The sequence below is a fragment of the Herpailurus yagouaroundi genome, unplaced genomic scaffold (genome assembly GCF_014898765.1).
Source record: "Herpailurus yagouaroundi ecotype Mexico unplaced genomic scaffold, PumYag 253, whole genome shotgun sequence".
In the NCBI taxonomy this organism is placed as follows: Eukaryota; Metazoa; Chordata; class Mammalia; order Carnivora; family Felidae; genus Herpailurus; species Herpailurus yagouaroundi.
Genome location: NW_024412470.1, coordinates 9,469,927 through 9,489,287, shown reverse-complemented (window position 1 = coordinate 9,489,287; position 19,361 = coordinate 9,469,927). Strand labels below are relative to the sequence as shown.

Below are 19,361 nucleotides of genomic sequence, written 5' to 3'. Positions count from 1 at the left end.
TGGAGCCCCAACATCACCCTCCATAGTGATGTGGGGACAAAGGCAAGAAGAAAATGGCAGGTAAAATTAAATTTCCCTGTGACCTGCAGCCCATTGACAAATACCTGAGGCAAATACAAAGTATAACATTTCTCCAGGAACCCCCTACTGTCTTAATGTCAATGGCTTCCTAGAGGGAAAACAACCTTAGCTTGACCCTAGCAAGGCTGTGGCATCCTATGAGTCCTCTTTAGCAGATGAAAGTCCTTCTGGAGGCTTCCCTTTGGCCTTTCCCTCCCCCAACTCCATAGTACATAAGCAGTCACTCTTTACAAGCCCAGTGCAGCACTTCCTGCCCACGGGTCCTGTCCCTGTGCTTTAATAAAGCCACCTTTTTGCACCAAAGACATCTCAAGAATTCTTTCTTGGCCATCGGCTCTGGACCCCTACCACTCCGAAACCCCATCCATACGAGCGGTAGGCTTTGCTAATAGAGCAGCTGACTCCCGAAGGACAGGTTTACCTCCCACTCCTCCACTGCTCCTAAAGCAGAAATGAACGTGTCACGTGTCATTCCAGAACTCTTCCTGTCCCAGAGTCCCGTCCTGGTCCAGGTTCAGGGCCACGTGTGCCGCGGCTCAGGGAGGCCTTCCAGTTCTCCACATGTTGTTGCCACAGCTGTCCACACGTGGTTGGCTTACACCCTTCCGCGCGAGGGAAGCACTGGAGGGGATGAGGAGGAGGGGCGCACTGACACATTTAGAATTTTCTTTTTTGATGTGGACAAACTGCAGCCTCGTTTCATCCCCCGGTTCTTCCAGTTATCAAACCTGAGCAGCAGCAGAGTCACCTGGAGGGCTGGTGAAAACCTGGTTGGCTGGGCTCCGCCTTCAGAGTGATTCAGTAGGTCTAGGGCGGGGACTGAGAATTTGCATTTCTTTTCTTTCTTTAAAAATTTATTTTATTATTTATTTATTTATCAAAAGCAATTTTTTCAATGTTTATGTATTTTTGAGAGAGAGAGAGACAGAACACGAGTGGGGGAGGGGCAGAGAGCGAGGGAGACACAGAATCGGAAGCAGGCTCCAGGCTCCCAGCTGTAAGCGCAGAGCCCGATGCGGGGCTCGAACCCACAAAATGTGACCTGAGCTGAAGTCGGATGCTTAACCGACTGAGCCACCCAGGCACTCCCCAATTTTTTTAAAAATTCAAGTTAGTAGTCTTGGCTTCAGGAGTAGAACCCAGTGACTCATCTCTTACGTATGACACCCAGTGCTCATCCCCAAAAGTGCCCTCCTTAATGCCCATCACCCATTTCACCCCTCCCCCCACAGTGGAATTGGGGAAGGTATTGGCAAATGACATGTCAGAGAACTTCCATTTCTAACAACTTCTCAGATAGTGTTGGGGGCTGCCGGTCCTGGGAGACCACTTTGAGGATCAAAACCTTAGCCCAGTAATGAAGGGGAGCAAAGAGCCTCAGCCAGGCAACTGGCCCTCCTTGGACACCAAATAGAGTATCCTAGGTGTCTCTCGGTTTTTCTCTCCCTTTGTTTGTTAAATATGGAAAGTACCTATATAGGCATAATTGGAACACAAAATAGATAGGGTTCCTAAGCCCAGGAAATATCAACATGCTTCATACAGGCAGATGCAGCTAAGGCAGCTGTGTTAAAACTCCCTGGTTGCTGTTCCCAGGACAAGCAGTGCCTTGGTGGGGAAGTTATTTGCAACAATATCATGACTCACCCCATGCGACCCTCTTTCCCCATTTCTGGTTTACTTTAGATGTTCCGAGAAACAGAAGTTCTTGTTACACTCATGGCCAAGTGACTAGAGATTCATGATAGCCAGGAACGCAAGCCCAGTGGGACTGTGAATGTGGATGTCCCTGGACTTTGGAATGGCCCCAGAGAATGATCATGTGTCCAGGCTGGAAGGGACCTGGAAGCATGGTTTCCAAGTGTGGCTGCATAGCAGAATTACCTGGGAAATTAAAAAAAAAAAAAAGGGGGGCGCCTGGGTGGCGCAGTCGGTTAAGTGTCCGACTTCAGCCAGGTCACGATCTCGCGGTCCGTGGGTTCGAGCCCCACGTCGGGCTCTGGGCTGATGGCTCAGAGCCTGGAGCCTGTTTCCGATTCTGTGTCTCCCTCTCTCTCTGCCCCTCCCCCGTTCATGCTCTGTCTCTCTCTGTCCCAAAAATAAATAAACGTTGAAAAAAAAATTAAAAAAAAAATGTAGGTTCCTGGGCACAGTTTCAGACCTACCGAAGAAAAATCTCTTAAGACAGGGCTCACAAACCTATATTCTACAACCTTCCCAAGCAATTCTAAAGCAGTCGGTCCATGGACTGGCTTTTGGGAATCACTGCCTTAGAAAACATCTAATCCAGCTCCCCTGATTTCCACAGGAGAAAACTGAGACCCAGAAAGGATGCGAACTTTGCTCAGATCCTGGAGTGGATTTGAAATCTCTTTTTTTTTCCTTCAGAGGTTGTGTAGCTTAGAGAGAGCCGTCTTTAGAGTCCGAATCTAAAGTGAGTTAGTATTTACTCCACGAGTGGCCTTAGGCAGTTATTTAATGTCTTACCTGTAGATGGGGGATTCGTGAGAAACAGGAAGTAATGAGTGACAAAAATACCATATCGTCTGACATCTGATAAGTGCTGTTTATAAGTGGTTACCATTATTACAGTATATCATCAAATTGAAGAGCCTGCTGATTCTACTGTACTGATTCTACTGATTCTACTGTGTCACTCTAAGAAAAAACCCCAGCTATGACTCACCATTTGCTTGTGAAATGCGTTCAGATTTCAGATATGTTAGCGCGTGGAAAATAATGGGAGATACAGTCTTCCACTTCTCTTTCCCCAACCCAGCACAGATTACTACCATTATTGAATTAAGTAGTTAAATGTCTGAAGAAGAAGCATACTTAGTGTGCTTGAGGAGCAGCCAGGAGGCCAGCGTGACTGGAGGGGGGAGTGCGCTGGACGTGAGGTCCAGGATAGCCCGGGATCAGCTCTGCAGGACCCTGGAGACCACGCATGCATTTTCAGTGTTATCATGAGTGAGGTGGGAACTCCCTGGAGGGTGCTGGGCAAAAGAGTTACGTGGTCTGACTTACATTTTCATAGATAAATGGGACAAGGTGGACAAAAGGACGTCTGGTTAGGAGATTATTGTTTTATTCCAGGATCGACCTAGAATGGTAGTGGCATATGTGGAAAGGAGGTGGGTTATGGGAATTCTTTAGGGTGGCTAATGGGATTTCCTCATCGGCTGTTGGGCTGGATATGGAATACGAAAGGAGTCAAGGGTGGCCTCAAGATTTTTGGCTCAAGTCATTGGAAGAGTGGAGTTGGTTGAAATGGAACAGACTGGGGGTAAGGTTTGCAGGATGACATATTTAACTCCACTTTATGCTAACTCCTAATCTATGTCTACCTCTGTTTTCAGTCAATATTTTTGAGCACCTGTTGTCTCCCCAGACGTGCCCTGAGAAATAAAATTGAATAAGATCTAGTCTCCCCGCCTACGCCGTTTTTCCCCCCAAAAGTTTGCCATCTGTAGGAGAGATGAGACTCACACACAGACAATTATATGACAAAGCACTATGTACCGAAGGCTATAAAACAGATACTAAAAATGTCGGACGTCGGAGTAAGGAGAAATTTACCGAAATTGGTACTATTCCTTCTTTAAAAAACACTTGCTTTGGTTGCAACCAAGTTCATTACATTGCAAAGGGACAGTGCTAGATACTAACTTAAGCTAGTCTTTCCACTTCAGGTGTACGAACCTCCTTGCTGTACCCGAAGCCACTAAGAAGGCTATTTTCTTGACTTCTGTTCCCTTTCCATGAAACATTCCGCCCTCCAAGAGTCACCTGGCTGTCTTCCTTCACTCAGATCTCTGCTCAGAGACACCTTATCCGAGAGACCTTCCTTATCTCTTGACATGAAGGAGCAGCTATTTCCTTTCCCTGTGTTCTTTCCTTCACAACACTTGCCACTTTTTCTCATCTTATATATTTATTTGCCTCTTGTCTTTTTCCCCATACTAGAATGTAAACTCTGGCAAAGGGTACTTTGTTCTGTTTATGCTTATATTCCCACGGGGCTCAAAAAAAAATCATTGAATGAATGAATTAATAAAAATAGGAGCTTAAAAACCCTATGGATTTGGAGAGCAATAAGTTGATTACCACACTGGGAATGGAGATAGGACTGGGTCCATGAATAAAGCTTTGGTTTCTGAAGGGAAAGAAGGTGCCAGAGGCCAGCTGTCTTACGAATCTGCAATGCTTCTGCCTGCAGCTTGGTGTGTTGGGAGAAACAGCTTACATCTTGCCATTCCTTTGGTTAGAGCAGAGAGTGGCAGTCTGGTACATTGGACTAACTTTGGATTAGGACCCCTTCATAGCCATGGGGCTCTAACTGGTTTTCTCACGTGTAATTTGAGAATAATAATACATGCCCCGCCTACCACACAGGGTTATCATAAGGGTAAACAAGATGAAAACAATGGGACAACACTTTGAAAACTGTGAAGAATGAACTGTATTTTAGGAGTCAAGATAGCAACTGGGGGCACCACGACATGAATGATAGGCAAAGGTGCAAGGACCGTCTACCTTGGCCGGCCAGGTCCCCTCCCCAGAAGATCGTTGAAGGATATATACACGCAGAGAGCAGTAACAATGGGAAAGCAAAGTTACTTTATTAGTAGCTGGCTTGGGTCACAAATGCCAAGGCAAGGGTTCTGGTAACCTGGACTGGGGCATGTAGCCTGTGAGATAAAGGTGTCCAGAAGCTTCTCCTGGCCCATTGAGTCACTGGTACTGAGGGACACTAAGCAGCAGTGCGAAAACGTTTAGCACACCCAAAAACAGGCAGGACAAGCATCTGGGAGGGGGCCGGAGGAGGCCTTGAGGCAGGGCATGGCCTCCACTGCATAAAGGGGTGGAGCACAAGAGAGGGCGCACCCTGTGAGTGATTTCTGAAATGTTCATTGACCTCACTCACTGGTAATTTGGGCCCCACTGGCATTCTGTATCAGTATTTCCTCATCCTTACTCCTCCCTTCAATTTCACATTCCAGAGGGTTTAGAATTTGAGAACTTGATGCTTCATTCCTGAACAGCCCAGAATTACACTCGAGATTCAAACATAATGATCATTTGTAGAACCTGTCACCCCAGATGCAGAAGTTATACATTTGACAAGAATAGGCAAAATGATACTGGATCCCATGTTCATCTCTTGATTTAAATTTGACTTGGAAAATGCAGGGGACAGGAACATGGAAGTGTTTCGGTGGTGTATATGGCCATGATTCTTGCCAAAGTGGCTGAGTCTGGTTTTGTTTCATCGTACTGTTCCTGGAAGTATCAGATGACATCATGCATGTTGCGCGTTGTCAAATGCTTTTTCTGCATCTATTGAAATGATCATATGGTGTTTATCCTTTCTCTTGTTGATGTGACATAGCATGTTGATTGTTTTGCAAATATTAAACTACGCTTGCATCCTGGGAATAAATTCCATTTGATTGTGGTGCATGATTTTTTAAATATATTGTTGGATTCAGTTTGCTAATATTTTGTTGAGGATTTTTGCATCTATGTTCGTAAGAGATATTGGCCTGTACTTCTTTTGTTTTGTGGTGTCTTGATCTGGTTTTGGTATCCGGATGATTCCTTCCTCTTGTATTTTTTGGAATAGTTTGAGAAGAATAGGTATTAACTCTTCTTTAAATGTTTGGTAGAATTTGCCAGTGAAGCTGTCTGGTCCTGGACTTGTGTTTTTTGGGAGGTTTTTGATTACTGAGTCAATTTCATTGCTGGTGATTGGTCTCTTCAAATTTTCTATTTCTTCCTGATTCAGTTTTGGTAATTTATGTTTCTAGGAATTTATCCATTTCCCCTAAGTTGTCCAATTTGTTAGCATTTAGGCTTTCAGAATATTCGGTTACAATTGTTTATATTGAGAAAATTCCTTTCTACTTCTAGTTTGCTGAGAATTGTTATCAGGAAATGATGTTTGATTTCAGCAAATGCTTTTCTTGTGTCTTTTGAAGTGACGATACAGTTTCACTTTCTAAATCTGTGGTGAATTACATTGAATGATTTCTGAATGTCAAACCAACCTTGCATTCCTAGAATAAATCCTACTTGATCATGGTGTATTATTCTTTTTATATATTCTTTGATTCAGTTTACTAAAATTGTGTTTAGAGTTTTCGTATCTATGTTCATGAGAGTTATTGGTCTATAGTGTTCTTATAAGCTTCCTGTTTGGTTTTTGTATTAGAGTAATAGGATTTCATAAAATGAATCAGGAAATATCCCCTTCTATCTTCTCCTCTTTAATTTTCTGGAAGAGTTTGTGAGTGCTTGGTAATTTTTCTTTCTGAAACATTTGGCAGAATTCAACAGTAAAGCCATCTTGTCCTGGGGTTTTCTTTGTAGGAAGGTTGTTGACTATATATTTAAATTTTTTAGAACATAAATGATACTCAGGTTTTTATCTATCTCTTTATAAATGAGCTTTAGTGGTTTGTATCTTTCAAAAATTTGATTATTTTATCTAAGTTGTTGAAATTATTGGCATAACATTGTTTATAAGATTCTTTTATTATGCATTTAATATCTTTAATTTCTGTAACAAGGAAACTTCCTTCATTCCTGATGTTTGTAGTGTTTTCTTTTTTCTCTCCCAATCTGGCTAGAGATTCTTTTTGCCTTTTTTTTTTTTTTTTTTTTTAAGTCTTGTCAAAAAACCAGCTTTTGGTTTTTTAGAGTTTCTCTATTGTTTTTCTGTTTTCTATTTCACTGATTTCCACTAATAATCTATTATTTCCTTTTTTGTATTTACTTTGTATTTTATTTGCTCTACTTTTTCTAGTTTCTTAAGGTGAAGACTGAAGTTATTATTTAGAGATCTTTGCTCTTTTCTAATGGAGGATTTTACTGTGGTGATTTTCTCCATAAGTACTTGTCAGGTGGTATCCACACATTTTGTTATATTTTCATTATCTTGCAGTACAGAATACTTTCTAATACTAATACTTTTCTAATACTTTCTAATTTGTTTTCTAATTTCTTCTAATCTTCCTTTTTTCTTTGACCCATGGCATATTTAGGAAAGTGTTATGCTAGTTTGAAAATATTTGGGGATTTTCCAGATATCTTTCTATTATGTATTTTTTCTAACTAGTAATTGCATTATGACAGAGAACATACTTTGTATGACTTGAATATTTAAAATTTATTGGGACTTGTTTCATGATTCAGAATATGGTCTATCTTGGTACATATCACAGGTGCACTTCAAAAGAATGAATACTCTATGTTTTTCAGTAGAATTCTATAAATGTCAAGCTAGGCAAAACCAGTGGATAATGTTCACATCTTCCGTATACTTACTGATTTTTTGTCTAATTGTTTTACCAATTATTGAGACGTAAGTATTGAAATCTTCAACGACATGTGGTTTTGTTCATTTTTCCCTGCAGCTTTGTTTTGTTTTGTTTTGTTTTGTTTTGTTTTGTTTTGTTTTGTAAAGCTCTGTTATGTGAATAAACATTTAGGACTGTCATGTGTTCTTGATGAGCTAACCCCTTTATCATTGTGAAATACCATCGCTATTTCTTGTCTTAAAATCTGTTGTGTCTGGTATTAATATAACCACTCCAGCTTTTTTTTTTTTTAATTACATTTTCTGGTATATCTTTTCGCATCCTTTTATGTGTAAACTTACCTGTGGTTTTCTGCTTTCCTTTCAGTGAATTGAACTTTTTATGATTCAGTTTTATCTTTTGTTGATTTATTAGCCATGAACCTTTTTGAAAATATTATTTTAGTGCTTGCTTTAGGGTTTGTCATGTACATCTTTAATTAAATAAAGTCTATCTTGTAAGTGATAGTATATCACTTCACATACAGTATAAAAATCTGACAAGAGGGATGTCTGGGTGGCTCAGTCGGTTAAGTGTCCGACTTTGGCTCAGGTCACGATCTTGCGGTTCGTGAGTTCAGGCCCTGTGTTGGGTTCTGTGCTGACAGCTTCGAACCTGGAGCCTGCTTCAGATTCTGTGTCTCTCTCTCTCTCTGCCCCTCCCCTGCTTGTGCACTCTCTCTCTTTCTCAAAAATAAACATTTAAAAAATCTTCGAACAGGATGCCTTCCGTTTTTCCCTTTTCAGCCCTCATGCTATTGTTTTCATGCATTTTAGTTTTGTGCATATTATAAACCCCACGGTATATTGTTACTGTTTTTATATAAATAGTCAATTACCATTTAAAGAGATTTAAATAACATGAAAAATCGTCTTAATCTAAATAGTCAATCACCATTTAAAGAAATGTAAATAACATGAAAACTCATCTTATATATTTAGGATGTAATTACCATTTCCAAAGGGACATTTGTAATCATTTTTATCTTTGGTCCTCTGTTCATAATGTATCCTTTTCTCTGGCTGCTTAAAAACTTTTCTCCTTATCACCTGTTTTAAGCAGTTGAATTATGATGTCCTGTAGTATAGTTTTCTTCATGTTTCTTATGGTTCAAGTCACTGAGCCTCTCGGGTTTATAATTTCATCAAATTCGAAAAGAATTTCCACCATGTTTTATTCAAATAATTTTTTGATTCCTCTCTATTCTTCTTTAAGGAATCCATTTACATGTATAATAGGATATTTGCAATTGTTTCACAACTTAGGTTCTATCTTTTTGTTTGATTGATTATTTGAGTGATTTGATGAATTTCTGTCATTGTTTCACTTTGGATAATTTCTATTGCTGTCTTTAAGTTCACCAATCTTTTCTTTAATGTATAATCTTCCTTTAATCTTATTCAATGTATTTTCTCATATAGTCAAGTTTCATCTCTAGAAATTTTATTTATATCCTTCCCTATCTCACTTAGCTCTCCTTATATATATTTATTATTTTTTTAATTAAAGTATAATTATCACACAGTGTTATATTAGTTTCAGGTGTACAATATAATGATTCAACAATTCAACATTTCTCAGTGCTCATCAAGATAAGTGTACTTTTGTTCCCCTTTGTCTATTTCCCACATCCTCCTCACCCACCTCCCCTCTGGCAACCACCAGTTCTCTGTACTTAAGCGACTGGATTTTTGGTTTGTCGTCTCTTGTTTTGATTTATTTGTTCCTTTGTTTTGTTTCTTAAATGCATTTTATGAGTGAAATCGTATGATATTTGCCTTTCTCTGACTGACTTATTCCACTTAGCATTATACCCTCTAGGTCCATCCACATTGTTGTAAATGGCAAGATTTCATTCTTTTTTATGACTAATATTCCATTATATTCCAATATATACCACATATCCTTGATCCTATCGATTAAGTCTTATGGATGGATACTTGGATTGCTTCCATATCTTGTCTATTATAATTAATGCTGCAATTAACATGGGGTACAGGGATGCCTGGGTGGCTCAGTCGGTTAAGCGTCTGACTTTGGCTCAGGTCATGATCTCACAGTTCGTGAGTTTGAGCCCTGCATTGGGCTCTGATGACAGCTCAGAGCCTGGAGCCCACTTCAGATTCTGGGTCTCCCTCTCTCTCTGCCCCTCCTCTGCTTTCTCTCTCTCTCTCTCTCTCTCAAAAATAAATAAACATTAAAAAAATTTTAAAAAACTTAGTAATCCCTTCAAATTACTGTTTTTGTATTCTTTGAGTAAATACCCAATAGTGGAATTACTGGATCATATGGTAATTCTTTTTAAAAATGTTTTTGAGGAAACTCCATAGTGTTTTCCACAGTGGCTGACCTTATAACAATATAATTATAATTGGTTTAATGTTCTTTTTAAATTCTTTTTTTTTTAATGTTTTTGTTTTTGAGAGAGAGAGAGAGAGAGAGAGAGAGAGAGAGAGAGACAGCACAAGAGGAAAGGCAGAAAAAGAGGGGGACAGTGGATCCGAAGCGGGCTCTGCACTGACAGCAGAGAAGGCCATGTAGGGCTGGAACTCACAAACTGTGAGATCATGACCTGAGACGAGTTGGACGCTCAGCCACCTGAGCCACCCAGGCACCCCTCTTCTATATTCTGAATCAATTCCATTGATTGATTGTTTTTCTCATTATAGGTTCTATTTCTCTGCTTCTTTATATGCCTGCCATCATTGTACATATTTATACTAAAAAATTCCTCATTGTTTATCTGAAATTTAAGTTTAGCTAGGAATCCTGTATTTCTCTGGCAACCCTAGATTCCCCCAACCTCTCCAGACTCTTATCCTTGTCTCCTTGATTGGGAGCCCTCCAAACTCTGCCTTGTTCTCACTCACTGTGGACTCTGCCACAGCAGTAAGCTGGTGCCACTGTAGGACTCATCTTCTTTGTCCCCTCTCAGGGATTGTTGGCCTTTGTTATTCGGTATTCATTGTTTGAAACTCAATGTTTTGAATACTTTGTCCATTCTTTGGTTGTTTCACCCAGGAGAGTCAATCTGGTCCTTGTTACTCTATCTTGGCTGGAGGTGGAAGTCCTTCCCCAGAGGCCATTGTTTATAGCCAGAGGCGAAAACATGGTGCTGATGGGGGCCAAAGCTGTGTGTCCAGTACTTTCATAGGACAGCTGGCTTTGCCCTGTAGTTTTGTGCAATCAGCTACCTAGAAAAACGAATGCTTTGGATCAGGTGGTACCTGGTGGCCGTGAGGATGACTCAGCACCTTTGGGAAACTGGTTAGTAGTACACATCTGCTGATAAGGTAATGGGGATGGGACATGGGCTTATTACCAAATAAAGGAATAAATCAGCACATTGCATCACATTACATTACTTGGGTCTGGGACTGAAAGATAGATGTGGCTGAAGGTCCGTGCTTGGGGGATTGAACACTACTAAGTTTGGAGGCAGGCCCAGGGAGAAAGGCTGAGAGAGTCAAGGTGATCAAACTGGGGTCATAGAAAGCCTTAGGAAGATGTAAGCCTCTGTTTTCCTGTCCAGTAGTCAATCACATTCTTCCTAGAAGGGGGTGGGGCATCCATGGAAATAAAAAGAAAAGTATTTCCTCTCTTTTTCCTTTCGGTGTCTCTTGGTCCAGCCATATGCCGCTATCCTCTGGGTATGTCAGGAGGCCACATTCCAGATGAGGACATCACAGCTTCCAGTCAGTGGTCAGAATCCACAGCTGCCAAATACGGAAGGTGAGGACAGATGCCCCAAGAAAGCCCAAGCCATGGGCTGGATGCACTTTCTGGCTCAAGGGGCTGGGGAAGAAGGGTGGGAGCTGGTAGGCACGGGGGAGGCCTGTCCTGTATGTTTTTGGGGAGAAAATTCAGGGTTTGGCAGCATGTGCTGGTCTGGCCACCCCTTCCCAATCACAGGGCCTTGAGCCACCCTGCCCACAGCAGATGGGTTGGTTCATGGATATGCAGTGGGTTTGCTTTACTTCACCTTCTCAGTGTGAGAAATTACAGGAAGCTGACTACCGTAGTGGACTGGGGAAGGCGCAGATGGGGTAGGACACTGGAAGCGAGGACACCCCATCCTCTTGTCAGTGGGTGTATGTGAATCATTATTCACGGTGCAAAGCATCAAGGCTTTGAGCAGACACTGAGGACTCCAGAAAAGTCTTCCCTTCTCTCATTGAAGGGCCATCCTCACCCACAAAGAGTATGGTGGGTTCCTAGTGGCCTAGTACCAGGGGTCCTCCAAAGCAACGAACTCCCTTGTCAAAAGCTACTCTGCTGGTGAGGGTCTAATCCTTCTCCTGGGATCTGATTTTTTTGGTCTAAAGTGTTGATTTCTGTTCAAATGGAATCACCCACGAGAAAAGCAACCTTAGTAAACCTTCTCCATAATTTCTGAGTATGTGAAAGATGAGAGTGATGGTTGGTGGGGTTGGAAGAGAACGGCAATGAGTAGGTTGACATCTGTGAGAAAAGGAACATTCCAGGGAAGAGGGAAAGTGGTAAGACGTTCCCAAAAAGAAACCTTCCACTGATTTCACAATTTTGCTCACTGGTAGCTTAGTTTGGAGGTAATAAAATGAAACCAGATTATTTACTACTCTCCTGACATGCTCCTACCCCTCACTCTCATCATGGGTTCCCATGGCGTTTTGCTGGGCTGCCATGCCCATCCTGTTGGTTAAAATTCCACTGCATTACATAACCCACACTGGAGATCTTATGATCCTTCCCTCCTCCTTCCTATAACTTGATATCCAAGCAAGGGGTGGCCACCCTTGTTATGCTGGGACTGAAAGTGGAACGGGGAGGTAAAATGACTCATGGGGGAGTAGAGGGCAGAAAGAGTTTCATTTCCCTTGTGGTCTTTAAATCAGGGTGAGAAATAAAGGCTACATCTGATCTGAAGGACTCTAGCCCTGGTGGTGATGGTCTATCTGGGTTTCATGGTGCCCCCGGGACAGAAGACTGTCAGGCTTGAGGGGAGACCCAAAGAATCTTTTTAGACTGGGGTCCCAACTTTTTAGACTGAGTCTTGGGTTGGATACATCTTCTCCCCTCAGGACAGAGCAGCTGCTTGCTCTGGATTGGTAAACAACTCTAGTTCCATGGTTCCTCTCTGTCTCCCACCCCTTGTGTCAAAAGGCTGGACTCAGAAGAAGGGGACGGAGCCTGGTGCCCTGAGATTCCAGTGGAACCTGATGACCTGAAGGAATTCCTACAGATTGACTTGCACACCCTGCACTTTATCACTCTGGTGGGGACCCAAGGGCGCCATGCTGGGGGCCATGGCATTGAGTTTGCCCCCATGTACAAGATCAATTACAGTCGGGATGGCACTCGCTGGATCTCTTGGCGGAACCGGCATGGAAAACAGGTAGGAAGAAGAGACATCCAGACCCTGAGATGTCCAGGACCATATTTTGACTTAGGCTAGAAGAGGAAGTACACAGGCTGTCTTGTAGGTATGTGCATCCACAGACCTGGCATGCCCTTGTAAATGTGTGACTGAGGAGGAGGGAGGGTGGGGAGGGGGCACCGGGAGGAATATCCAGGCTGCTGGGAAAGCTGAGTGGATACATTCTGCTCCTTCAATTAAAAAGAGAGGGTCCATGAAAGAGGCGATGAAGAAGACTCAGCATAACCTCACAGCATCTCCCCACTATTTCTCTTCTGTCTCCTCAGGTGCTGGATGGGAACAGTAACCCCTATGACATTTTCCTAAAGGACTTAGAGCCACCCATTGTGGCCAGATTTGTCCGCTTCATTCCAGTCACTGACCACTCCATGAATGTGTGCATGCGAGTGGAGCTTTATGGCTGTGTCTGGCTAGGTAGGTCTCTAGAGACAGAGCGTATGGACCTTATTAAAACCTCCAACTCCTGGAACATAAAGGCAATTAATTCAGAAAAGTATGGGATTAGTAATCTCTGGGGTGAAGTGATTCCCTGTAGGTTAGAGTCAAGAAAGGACATTGTTCCTCCACCCAAGGCTTCATTCCATTCCTGGAATAATGCATTCTGAGTCACTTCACTGACTGCTAGTGAGGAGTGCTCCTCAGCAGTGCTCCCTGTGTACCCAGATTGAGTCCTATGTGGATACACTGAACAAGTGTACCTTTGAAGTCACATGGAGCTCCCTGGGGTAGTTGGTCTGAGCCATAGGTACACTTCCTTCCCAAAGGCACTGACACATCTGTGTTTCCTTTGACAGATGGCTTGGTGTCTTATAATGCTCCAGCTGGACAGCAATTTGTACTCCCTGGAGGCTCTATCATTTATCTGAATGATTCTGTCTATGATGGAGCCGTTGGATACAGGTAAATCCTGGGAAACTTTGGTCATCAGAATGGGAAAGTGGCCACTAGAAGAGATAATATTTTATTATGGCTTGGGATCAATAATCAATCAACTGGTCAACCAACTAGTGTTTTTTTTTAGGCCCTGTACTAGGCATTGTGAGATAATTTAGATGAAGTAAAACATGGAGTCTTTACCTGCAAGGAACGTATGCCTGGTGTGGGAAGACAAGGGAAACAATAAATTACACAAAGCAAGAGCTAAAATTGTAGTATGGCTCTAGGTACGATAGCCATATTTTTTTGACTCTTAAAACAGGACATGTGGTCTGACACATGTGGCCTACTTATGGAGACAAAGGGCCAGAAGAATTGAAGTTATAAGTATAATAAATTGGACAGGTCAAGAAGTTCGGGAAGAATGAACCCCATAAACAGAAATGCTTTAGAAATTATGAAAAGGACACCCGTAAGACGTACAGTAAACAAGGAGAGTTTCCGTGATGAGATGATAATTAGGGCAGGGGAGGCAGGTAGCAGGGAGCGGAGGAAAGAAAGCAGGGCTGAGGACAAGAGTGGCCTGACTGCAGCAGAAGCTTGATCCGGGAGCAGCAGGAGGGACCAATGGGTAGTCCTGAAGTGGACCTAGGAAGGGCCATGGTGGAAGAGTATGATCAGACACAGTGGGAATTTAGGGTTGGATGAGAGCTTTTCCTCCCTATCTCACTTCACTCTGAGCCTTGCCATTTTTCTTCTAGTCCACTTCCACACTTTTCTCTCTCTTAGCTTGGTCTTTGCCTGCAAAGATTGAGCCTGGGAGAGAGGTTAGGTCCAGACCAGATGATGGAGGTTTCTAGTGGTTGAGAGAGGGAGAGATTAATCTCAGGAAGGGGAGTGAGGGATTATAGCACTTCCATTGTCTTAGGTGTGAAGAATAAATTCCTGCCCCACCAGCTGCCATCCCTGAGTGAAGACCTGACTCATCCAGTATTCAATTTCCAGCTACATCCTTTCCATGTGCTTAGTCACCGTTCTTCCCCATTCGCTTAAATTATCTGGGCATCATTTCACTCAGCCACACCCCAACTGGCATATGCTTGAGGCATAGAGGAAATCAGAGATCAGTTGAATTCAGTTTAGTTCAATAAATCTTTGCTGACCCTCCGTTACTACCTGCAAGGAATTTGGCCAGACTTGGTAGGTATTCAAACATAAGGAAGTCCTTGATCCTACCTTTAAGAAGCTCACCGTTAGGAATGGGGACTAAGCCAGGATATAAATTGCTGTGATATAAGCCCTGGAGTAAGAGATCATAGGAGTGCTCTGGGGATCAAGGGAAAGAGCAAGCCAAGGTAGGAGAAAGCACAGCACTGGGAGTGAAAACACCTGGATTCACATAATAAAAGTTAGTTCTGTTTGCTTAAGTGATAAAAATGTATAAGAAAAGCATTCTGTAAAGGTAAAGTGCTAAATACATATAAGTTTGTATCTGATTGGGAAACCAGCAAAGACATGATGGAATAAGATGAAATCTGAAGCAGGCTCCAAAGGATGGGTGGAGCTTTCACAGGTAAACAATCTTGAAATGGCATTTCAGGCAGAGTCAATAGCATGGGGACAAAAGGACGACCCTGTAAAGTTTAGGGGAATGCCTGGTAAAGATCAATAGTTTAGTGAACCACCGGCCGTATTTCTGCAGCAAAATAGTAGATGAGAAGCACTATAGGGCAGATTACATCAGACTTTGGAGGAACTTGAATGTCAGGGCCAGGAGGAATGGGAGGAGGAGTTGACTTTCTCTTCATCAGCATAATCATTGATAGAACACATCACTGAAGATTTTTAAACTTGGGGAAGGACACGATTGGCACGGTGCTTTAGACAGATTAATCAAGCAGGTCGCAAAGGTTAGATGTGACGGGAAAGAGGAGGTGATGAGGGACATTTTCTCGTTGCAAACACTGTCAGGTAAAAAGCGTGTGGGCCCAGGGCTGTAATGGTGACTGTGGGAACAGAAGAGGAGCAGCCATCCATGTGGGGACCGTTTGCAATCTGATTGGGTGTAGGGGCGAGACAGTAGGGTGAGGAGAAGTAGATCAAACAGTGGGGGTGGCATTTATTCATTCAACAGGTATATCTTGGTGCTTCTGGTACACCAGGCACCTTCACTGAGCGTGAAGGAAAAGTAGAATGGGCAGAAATGCAAATGGATTTAGTTTAGAAAAAGGGCAATGATGGGGTTAGTTCGGGACATAAGTTTAAGGGACTGGCAAGACATTCAAATAGATAAGGCAGGTAACTGGTAACAGAAGGAAAGATCAAGAATAAGATTTGGATACAGACTGCCTCCACTTGATAACTGAGGTAGTGAGGTATCTCTTTGGAGTGTGCCTGAGTGGTGAGGTATTAAAGTCATCTAATTCAGAGTCTCAAGAATAGATAGTTTTAGGAGCAAAAGTTCCTTTTCTAAAAACTAAAAAAATTATAGAAGTAGTATATGCTTGTTACAGGAATTCTAACAATTCTAAAGGATATGGCAGGGAAAGTTTCTCTGCCTATCCCATCCCCATTTGATTTAATTTTGACTGCGAGAAATTAATTTTTAATTTGTGTTGCTTTTCATAAGAGTTTCATGGGGATTTATTACTCTGGGGACAATGGGAAATATATTTATTGCAAGTAAACTTATGTTCTCCCAGCCTTCTGATCTGTAGAGAGAAGAAAAAGATGGCAAATCCTTGGAAGGGACACCCAAGCTCTGGTCACTGTGGATAAGGCCAGTCAAATTTTATAATTTGCCAAACATTTTTCAATGAACAAACAAAGCGTATCTGTAAGGCTGGCGTAATCACTCAATTATTTTTTTTGTAAATTCACAACTTTTATATAACCTCAAGGGGTGCATGCATTATCGCTTGAGGGTGAGTATCCCAGTTTCTTCACTTGGGAGACTCCTGATTCATCGTTTAAATCTTGAAAGGCAGAGCTTGAGGAGAGAGAAGTTCCAGAAGTTCCTTGCTCTGTCTTTCATAAAGAAGGAAGAAGGTCTCTGTGTTCCTGAAATAGTCAATCTGACATAAATACACAATCATCCCATATACCAATCAAGCAAAGCCTTACAATCAGAAGTGGAAAGACTGCCAAGCTAGAAAACAAGACTAGATCCAATGCCTGAGACCCTCATGTAAATAATGCCTTTTATTCCATGAGTCTAGTATTCTACCAATTTAATTAAAATTACATATAAATTAGTATTTAAATTTGGGATTGATCACCTTCCCCCCCACCCCACCCCCCGCCTTTAGTTGGACTCAAATTGGGCTGTTGGATGTGGGGTAGAAGAGAGCATGACTGGCTTATCTGGAATTGATTCACTGAAAAATGACAACATACAGTCAAAGGAGAGTCAGAAAATTTTCCAACAAGCTCTGGGACTGTTTGGTGATGGTCAAATGCTACCGTCTACTGTAGTGTTCACTCTATGCATTGATCCATCCATTCCCTCATTTACTTGTTAATGGATTAATCAAATGCATTTGATAATGTTGAGTTATTATAGAAAAACTTATATTCAGTATGCAAGAATAGGTAAGGATACAATAGATTATAGAAAGCTTTTCTTAGAAAATGATAAAATACTCTTTCAAAGCTTTCCTAATGAAGGAGTAAGCATTAAGTACTTTGTAAAATGCATTGATACGAAATTCTTTGCTCTCCATTGATGCAGGATAAATGAGTCAATACTATAAAATATACTGGGCTTTTCACAATCCTCGAACCTTCAAGATAATCAACTCTTACAAAACCCCGGGGTGAAGAAGCTGGGTAAAGGCTCTTCCACGAATGTGTAATTAATTCCAGGCTCATTTCTCCCTTCTCCCTTCTCTTCCTCTGGCCTAAGCAGCATGACCGAAGGGTTGGGCCAGCTGACAGATGGGGTGTCGGGCCTAGACGACTTCACTCAGACCCATGAATACCACGTGTGGCCAGGCTATGACTACGTGGGCTGGAGGAACGAGAGTGCCCCCAGTGGTTACATCGAGATCATGTTCGAATTTGACCGCATCAGGAATTTCACCGCCATGAAGGTCAGTGGAGTTAGGGGTGGTGGAAGCCAAAACGATGGCAGTGAGAAAAGGCATATGCTAGAAAGATCCCTGGGTGTTGCCAGCAGAACTGGATTCAAATGGGTGTTCTGCTACCAACTAGCTACATGCGCCTCGCAAGTCACTTCATCTCTGTGGGCTTCCTGCTTCATTTGTGCAAAGGGGGCTTAGACTAGGTCGCTGTTTCTCAGTGTTTTGTGTCGTTGTTCCAGCATCAGCGTCTAGGTACCATTAGGCACGGTGGGTCCAGTGTCTAGAGCCCACAATACTTTGAAGCCCTGTGGAAATGTTTTAACTTCTTTTAACATCGGGGGTAAAAAAAGAACTTACAGGGTCAAAAATGATTTTCATCTACTTCACAACACGGTTTTAAAATACGATTTTGATTTTTTTTTTTTTTTATGGAGGGAGGGCCCACAAAAGCAAAAGTAACCAGAGCCCGTGAAAATCATTTTATGGCTCTGCCTAGGGCTCCCCAGGGACAAGACATACGTTTATCAGTAAAGCTGGCTCATTGCAGCTCTGATTCTCAATGGGAGAATTGAGTATTTTGTGCTTTGTCTTTGGAATGATTTTCTACCCCTACTCTGTTTCCTCTACCCATGCAACCCTGAGAAATCATTCTAGAAGCCTCCTTTCTCTTCTGTCTCCAGAGTTCTTTGTTTCCTTGTCTGTGGCAACAACACATCTGTCTGGTTGTCTTACTAGATTTCAAGCTCCTTTGACCTGAACTCTAAGCTTGAGTAAAACTGGGGCTTAGCAGTAGAAAATCCTTTTGTTAAATGTAAGAGAGACCCCTGAAATTTTTGTGGTTCACGTATAACTCTTACTGGTCTGTGAAGGAGCCTTAGAGGAATTCCAGTATGAGGCCCAAGAAAGAGAGTGGGCAAGTGAATTTGACCTCACACATGGATTCTGTTTATCTGTTATTTCCCCTATTAATAGCTGGGTACAGAATATTAATGGCCAACAAATTGGTAACTCTGCCTCTATTTCAATATTTGTTTCCTAAATTCATTCATTCTTCTTTGTTCTTAATGTAGCAACAGTATTTGAAGTATACGTAGCTCTGTGCTAAGTTCTGGGGGTAAGCGGATGAATAAGAAGTGGTCCCGGCCTTGGGATGGTTTGCAGTTCAGTGGGAGAAGGCACTATTTATTTGCAAAAGGAGGTATGTAGGACGACCTGGGGACCCAGAAGAAGGAAATCTGTGTCATCATTAAGGGCCCCTAGTAAATCAAAATGTGTTATTCTTGGCACAAACTCAGAGTCAAAAAGATATAGAATTTATATAAAAAAGAAATAAAAATAAAATGAATTCCTTATATTACTATTATATTACTCTATTATGTACTGTCTATTCTAATACTATTCTATTACTATTCTATTATATAATTATAATATTATATTCCTCTCTATTATATTACTCTATTATGTTTACTCTCACATGTTAATGTGATAATATCTCCTAACTGGATTACTAGCCATTAGTTAAATGAACAAACATTTAAGATGAGG

The 19,361-nt window shown here is 41.9% G+C and overlaps 1 protein-coding gene across 5 annotated transcripts in view; it reads left to right on the top strand.

Annotated features, from left to right (window-relative positions):
* DDR2 (discoidin domain receptor tyrosine kinase 2) overlaps window positions 1–19,361 on the top strand; it is a 157,081-nt gene that overhangs the window by 110,557 nt on the left and 27,163 nt on the right. For all 5 annotated transcript variants that reach the window (XM_040460990.1, XM_040460993.1, XM_040460991.1 and 2 more), the window contains 5 exons: window positions 11,072–11,174; window positions 12,585–12,816; window positions 13,125–13,272; window positions 13,653–13,758; window positions 17,642–17,825. In XM_040460990.1, the coding sequence (XP_040316924.1) occupies window positions 11,072–11,174; window positions 12,585–12,816; window positions 13,125–13,272; window positions 13,653–13,758; window positions 17,642–17,825 (773 nt within the window). The remainder of the gene's footprint in view (window positions 1–11,071; window positions 11,175–12,584; window positions 12,817–13,124; window positions 13,273–13,652; window positions 13,759–17,641; window positions 17,826–19,361) is intronic.